The following is a 7,453-nucleotide window of genomic DNA, read 5'->3' on the forward strand; positions in this document are numbered from 1 at the left end:
ACTTTCCTTTATGTTGTATCTTATCTATACTTTGTGTACATTGTATAGTGTGTGGAAGAAGAATAAAAAACCAGCAAGAAAAGGTTTTGGCCTTCATCTCTCTTCTTGTGTTCTTGAGTGAGCTTTCTCTTGTGTATACAGCGTGTGTCTAGCGCCGCAACTCAAGCAAGTCCCCCCACCACACGATTCTTGATACACCCCCAGCAGGGGTTCGGGGGTAGCACCCCCCATGGTGGGGGGTTTGGGGGCAATGCCCCTAATGGGGGGTCTGGAGGGTAGGGCCCCCGATGTTGCCCCCAACGTGGAGTTCGGGGAGCAACGCCCCCTTGTGGGGGTCTAGGAGGGCCAATGCTCCCAATGATGGGGTCCGGGGGCATTGCCATTAAAAAATAGATACAAATATAAGATCTAAATCTACTCGTATTCCGTAACAAGTTATGGTTATTCGAATATCATGATACATTAAATTATCCCTTTCATGAGTTGGTCTTTACAATTGATCATGACGTTTTCCAAAAGGAGTTTTTCTTCTCCTCCCTCTCTTTTCCACGCAACTCTCTAACCTAAGTATTTTCTTTGTTGTGTTTTTACAGCTACAAGTTTCACATTTCTGATCCTCTGCGTTTTTATCTCTGCTCCTATCTCCCCTCTCTTATTGGAGGTGTTGTGGCCCTAATCTTTGGTGGTTCTATCCTCCTCCTCTTCTTTGAATGCTCTCCACTATTTCATTTTCTCAAACTGAAACAGTTTGTGCAGTGTAAATTCCGGTTTGAATTAGGATATTATGACCAAAACTACCTGCGTCTTCAAATCAGAAATCTCGCTCCATGGCTTTAACAATTCAACATGACAGTGAATGATCGCCACTCCACACCGTGTTTGCTCCACTTCATGGGTGGTTTTTGTTATGTTGGCACACATTACTGACCTACTAATTACAACAGGTTTTCAACTTTTTCCTACTTCATTTCTGATTTTGAGTTAAACTACATTGATTATGACTATTTCAATCCATACAATTACTACAAATCACACAACTACTCTTTTGTATGATTAGTATTCAATAATATTAAGATCAAATATCAAAAGCATTTTCTAAATAAGAATCATGTATGAAAATTGAATGCAATCTGAATAGCAATGAGATTAGGCACTCACTCTTGAGAATTCAATGTCTTATTCTTATTCTTCTTCTTCTTGATTGCTTGATTGATCTCTTGGAGCGCTTGTCTTTTTTGTTGTCCAACCAATACCTTGCAAATGATAGCTTCTTTGTCGTGAATATGAAAAACATGATTTCTTACACCGTTGAAAATACTATTTTTGCTATGAATATGAAATATATGATTTGTGTAATGTTGAAAAAACTCTCTTAGATGTGAATATAGAATAAATGGTTTGTGCAATGCTTTTATCAATGAGTGCTTTCAAAGTACTAATCTTTGTTTCTATTCTGTGATGTTATATACCTTAAGATTTCATCTCAAGGCTAAACCTAGCCTTATATTTCTTGTATCCTTCCGTAATATTAGAGCATTTTATCAAGTTCTTATACATCGTATTATAGTTTACTATATAGAACTTTCCATTATACTATATTTTCATAGTAAAAGCATTACCATCAGATTTATTGGTTACATTCTTTATAATTTTGCAATAAGCAATTTGGCTATACAATACTTACAAATACTCAATATGATTTTTCCATAGGATGTAATTTGATCTTCTAACAACATATATCATGATCTTTCATCAATCTATAGATTAGACCATATGGTCAAAATTTTTCTTGCAATATAAGATGTACTTTTTGTTATTTTATTCAATACAATCTGAGATTTGGCCATGAGGTCAAATCTTTTCTTATAATATAAGATGTAATTTATGTTATTTTTTCCAATATACTGTGAGATTTTGCCATGCGACCAAATCTTCTCATTAAGCTATTTCTTGGCCAAAATAAGGACTCTTGTAGGATCACAATATCTTGCAACAAATCAACCACTTTATTCATTTTACTACAAGAATGACATTTCGCCATTTGGTCAAATGCTTTTTTATATTATCAAGCCTTACTTACTTTCAAAAGGAAAGGCTAGTTCTACTTAGAATTCCTTACTTTATATAATTTGGCCATATGGTTAAATCTTGTCTTGCAACAAACAAACCACTTTTGGGGAATTTGATCCTAAAAAATTAAGACTAAATCTATGGAGAGTTCAATCATACAAATTTTGGGTATATTAGATTTGATTGTATGGTAAACTGTTTGAAGAAAAACATCTTCTATACTATCTCCAAAAAGAAAGACCATGTTCTACTTGGAACTCCTTGATTACCTACTATATTTATAGGAAGTTTTGCCATGTGGTCAAAACTTGTCGTGCAACAAACAAACCACTTTGTTTCCATAAATCATTTTTTTCATTTCAATTTTTCATAACTTCCTATCTATATGTTTATTTATAAATATCATATCATTTTTTCACAAATTAGCCACTTTCTCCATTCCACTACAAAATAAAAATTGGCCATATGGTCAAATCTTTTATTTTGTTATCAATGCTAGCATCTAAGAATCCCCCATTCTTATTTTTTTCGACCATATGATGAAATCTAATCTCATATATCTTGCAAACCATAAAACCACTTTTTCATTCCACTATAAAACAATATTTGGCTACATTGTCAAATCCAATTTCACAGCATGTTGCAACAAATGAATCACTTTCTTCATATGGTTATGAAACTAGATTTGGCCATATGGTTAAAACCAGTTTATAGAAATCCTCTTATCTTGTAGGTTTCACCATGAGGTCAAATCTCCACCTTTCAAGTGTTTTTCACTTTTCCTTATATTGATATCTGTGGGATTTGCTACATAGCCATACTTGTTTATATGTGAATCTCATATCACAATAAACTGCATCCTCTCTTTAACTAGCCTTTAAAAATCCTGTGGTAAAAAACCATGGAAAAGTTTCTAATCTTATAGATAAGTCTTATGAGTAAATAGGATTTGACCACATGGCTAAAACCAATGACAATGTTTCTACAATATAGCTCCTTTCAAGGGAAACTTACATGTGCACTAATTAAAATGTTAACTTTGGGCCAAATGGAATCGTGAGATTGCTACATAACCACATTGATATATGGGTGGATCTCATATTGGACTAAATCTCATTCTTTGATTAAATAGGATTTGACCACATGGCCAAAAATCTTAGCAAAGTTCCTATACTATGATCCTTGCATAGGAAACTTAAATGGAGAAGAAATACAATGTTAACTTAGGGACAAAATCATACATGACATTTTCTACATAACCACAATGATTTTTCACTATATCTCATACCACACTCACACTCAACATTTCATTATCACTTGACCATTTGGTTAAGCCCATGGTCAAGTCTCATTATTAATAGAATTTGATCTTCTCACCAAAGTGCATGGCAAAGTTTTTACTATATGATTCTTGCAAGAGAAACATAATTAATGCTAGCTTAGGGCCAGAATAATCCATGAGATTTGATACATAAGCACATATATTTATGGTTGGATCTCATACAACACTTAATCTCAAATTTCAATATTTCATTTTATGGAAGAGTCCCTTTGGAGTACATTTGTCTTGTATTTCATAAAATCTTGTGTTGTTGTGTTTTCAATTTTCAACCTAGAAATCTTATACATTTATGTGGGTTTTGTGAATTTTGAATATTTTTAAATCCACTTTTGTTTGAGAACTTTTTCTCTTTGTAGAACTATTCAATGGCAAAGAAAGATAGCACATCCAAAAAGGAGACCCAAACCATTGATGGAGTTAGTGGTGATTTTGAGTATCCATGGTATGTGGATGTTTATGATAGTCAAGGAAAAAGGGCTGACAATGTTTTCTTATTCACTTTAAAGAGTGATATTGCATTTTTTTCAACAAGATGGTGTCATAGAGAAGATAGCAGATGGATGTGCTAGGAAAGAGAGAATACCATGTAATCTTGTTAAGATCAAGGGAAAAAATGTAGTATACAAACTTGGCCCGTATTAAAGAGGATGAATAATACTCTTTGAAAACAATGGGATGGACCTTATTTGAGGAGGTAAAGGGTACATAAGACATTATATTAGCATTCCAAGCTGTTCAAAATAGTAAGCTACTTTCCCTATCATGAAAAGGTGATCGCCCCAACAAAAGAATGAAGCTCTAAGATAAACTTGATCCTTTGTCATTTCACTTTGCCCGTATTAAAGAGGATGAAGAATACTCTTTGAAAACAATGGGATGGATCTAAATTGAGGAGGTAAAGGGCACAGAAGACATTATATTAGCATTCCAAGATGTTCAAAATAGTGAGCTACTTTCCCTTTCAAGAAAAGGTGATCGCCCCAACAAAACAATGAAGCTCCAAGGTAAACAAATAGACTTGAGATTTTCACCTTCTCCTCAAGAAGAAAATAATTCATGGAATTCCACAAGCTCAAAGTCAAAATCACCTCAACAAAGTTCGTTATCACAAGCTCTTGTTGTTAGTATGGCTGCTAACACTCTTGAGAATGATGTCACTTTACCTTCCATGATAGAATTTACACCTGCAAAGCCAATAATTTCTCTTGAGGTCAAGGGAGTAGAAAGAATATTCGATTTTCTTGAGATAGTTAAGAAGAAGGGAAAGAATGAAGAATCTGGATTTCACATGTTTGAAAAATTCTTTCCATTTGGTCCAACAACACAATTTCCTATTCTTGTTGATAGGTATTATGAGGCACCTCCTTTATATGCTTAGAGATCACTATGTTGAGATTATGTAGAGAAACTAACCATGTCTTTCATAAAGAATCCCATGAAACTAGCAATAGCAACATATCTTATGCCTTTTGTACAAGACAACCATGAGAAGAGACCCATGTATCTTGATGAGGTGAATGCTAGTAAGTTGGACACTTATAATTATTGGATTATATCGAGGCTTCACTCAATTCATGCAGCAAAGATATATATTCAGAGCAATACTACATGTTGTCTAGCAACCAAGCATTTATACACCACGAAAAATGCTAGAATATTAGTTGATTGTCATGCAGAAATGTGCATTGAGCTTTCACGAATGACAAATATAGAATCACATAATGTTATGAAGAATGCTCCTTATGTTGGGCAACTTCAACAAATAAGAGATCAGTGGTGGCTAGCATTTGGTTCTCTACCAAAACCCCAACAAGGGCTTTCTAAGACAAGCTCTCAAAGAGTACCATGGCAGGTAATCACATATAAGCTTACCTTCTCTTTTTGTGAAGATTAGTGTGATGCTCTTTCTTTTGTTCTATGCTCAGTGTTTTGATCTTTTTTTTGTAGAGATTTGTGGCATAAATTGAACAAAATTGTGCATCTAGAGATTGCCATATGATTGTTAGCTCCCAAGAAATATTTGATAGTTGGATCAAAATCATGAAGAGATAGTCTAGAGGTGAACTTATATCCCAAGAGGAGAATTCAAGAAAAAAGGGAAGGCAACCTTCTCCTGTTGCATTTCGTTGCCTTATGGGTTTAAAGGATAGAGACATTCTTACACTACAAGAGAAGATCAATGAAGTTTATATCCTTTTTCTTAGAAACAAATGGGATAAGGAAGATATTATTGACATGGAAAGAAGGGCTAAGCAAATCAAGCAAGATAAGGTCCTAAAGGAGGAATTAGTCACTCTTTTCAATGCTTCAGTTCTAGAAAGTAGCACTCTAATGAAGACTTGGGAAGAGCTTGTTGATGATTATGATATCAATGATGAAGTCTACACAAAGATTTTAGGCATTTTCAATGATTGGGTATGTAAGAAGCTCACGCGTGGAGCTGATGCAGGGTCCCTACCAAATGGAGCAAAAGATATTGTGAACTTCCTAATTGGAAAAAAGCGAGATCCTCTTCAATCCTCTACTACTTCCCCTTGGTGTGTATATGTTGTCGGATGCAATCTAGAAACCTTTGATCTTATACATAATGTTTACAAAGATCCAATTACCATTGGGGTTGTTGTTTTAGATGCAGCACATGGGGTTGAGGGAATGAAATGAGGGACTCTATAAAGTTTGGAAAGGTTGTATCTCCTCTACTACAAATGACATGTGAACCTAAACAATTCATATTATTATCATTTCTTGATCGAAAGAAAATGGTAGCTTTGTAAAATGCTCTTGAAAGCATTTCTTGCAAGTATCACATGCTAGTTGGTAGTGTTGACATCCTACCAATGGATAGAATATTTGCTTTTGGATCTATAGATTCTTTTGTGGTTTTGACATTAGTGACCATGGAGAAAAGCTTCATCAATTTTGTGCGATATATAAACAATGTCAAAAAGCCTGCATTTTGGACTTTGAAGGCTTGGACAAGGAGTGCAATGATGAAGATCTTAAAGAAGAACAAAGGATTGCAAAGGCCATTTTGAGAAAGAAAATCAAAGTTATGGAAACTACAATCAAAGCATTCAATGATGTTGATGAGGTTGTATTTGATGTATATGCAAGTGGACTTGCATCTAAGGTGGCATTGGTAAATCATATAAACACTATTATAGTGGTTTGCAACATTCAAGAGCAGAGAGAGGTTGAAGCACAATTGTGGAGGGTCCATGAGAGTGCCAAACAAAATTCAAGCTCCCAAGAGGTTCCTCCTACTGAAGTTCAAGTTCTTGAAGTACAACCTGAGGGCATAGAAGAATCGAGCCAACATATAGCAAGTCTAATTATGAAAGAGAAAGTAAAGGCTACTTTAGGTGTTTAAACTCCATTCCTTCTCCTTTCATCAAGGAACTCTCATTGATGTAATTTTTATTTTTTTCTTGAGAAGTTGCTTCCATTAGCATTTGCAATACTTTCTTTCTTTGATGATATTACTTAAAGAAACTATGTCTTTAGTTTTTTAATTTTTTACAAAAGGTACCAAGCATATTTGGTTTAAAAAATCTATTTAAGTAATCATTTTGCTAAAATAGTATTAAAGAGCTCATTAAAATTTATCATCCTTTGTAAGGATAACCTTGTAATCTAAACTCGAATATATCTAATATTATAGGATGTTGTTTTAAAAGACCATATGATTATGAGTGAGCAACGAAAGAGTGATGGGTTCTATCCCACAGTCTCTAGAATGAAATCCATAGTTCTTTTGAGATGAGGACATCTTGAGTTTTCTAAGGGGGAGACGATGTAATGTTTTTGGGCCGCATAGAAACCACCTGCCCCTTATTAAGGATAATGCTATTTTTTTTTCAATTACTCTTCCCCCCCTGTCGTCACCAATAGGTGGTGGGGGGAGAAAGAGGACGACGATGTGGTGATGACATAGAGGAGTCAACAATGCTCACGAAGTGGGACAGGAATGTGATAACGACAATGAAGAGGGGGAGGCCATGTGGCATACCACCCCCTCCCTCAAGAGAGTCTAGTGTGTAA

The 7,453-nt window shown here is 34.9% G+C and overlaps 1 protein-coding gene across 1 annotated transcript; it reads left to right on the plus strand.

The window, feature by feature from the left end:
- Positions 1-5,545: 5,545 nt before the first annotated feature.
- Positions 5,546-6,073, plus strand: LOC148026822 (uncharacterized). The gene has a single exon (XM_087690637.1). It carries the CDS (start codon positions 5,546-5,548, stop codon positions 6,071-6,073), a length of 528 nt encoding a protein of 175 aa, XP_087546763.1.
- The last annotated feature ends 1,380 nt before the right edge of the window (positions 6,074-7,453 follow it).

The sequence above is a fragment of the Lygodium microphyllum genome, chromosome 13 (genome assembly GCF_053477565.2).
Source record: "Lygodium microphyllum isolate KBCC chromosome 13, Lygodium_microphyllum_v1.1.10, whole genome shotgun sequence".
Classification (NCBI taxonomy): Eukaryota; Viridiplantae; Streptophyta; class Polypodiopsida; order Schizaeales; family Lygodiaceae; genus Lygodium; species Lygodium microphyllum.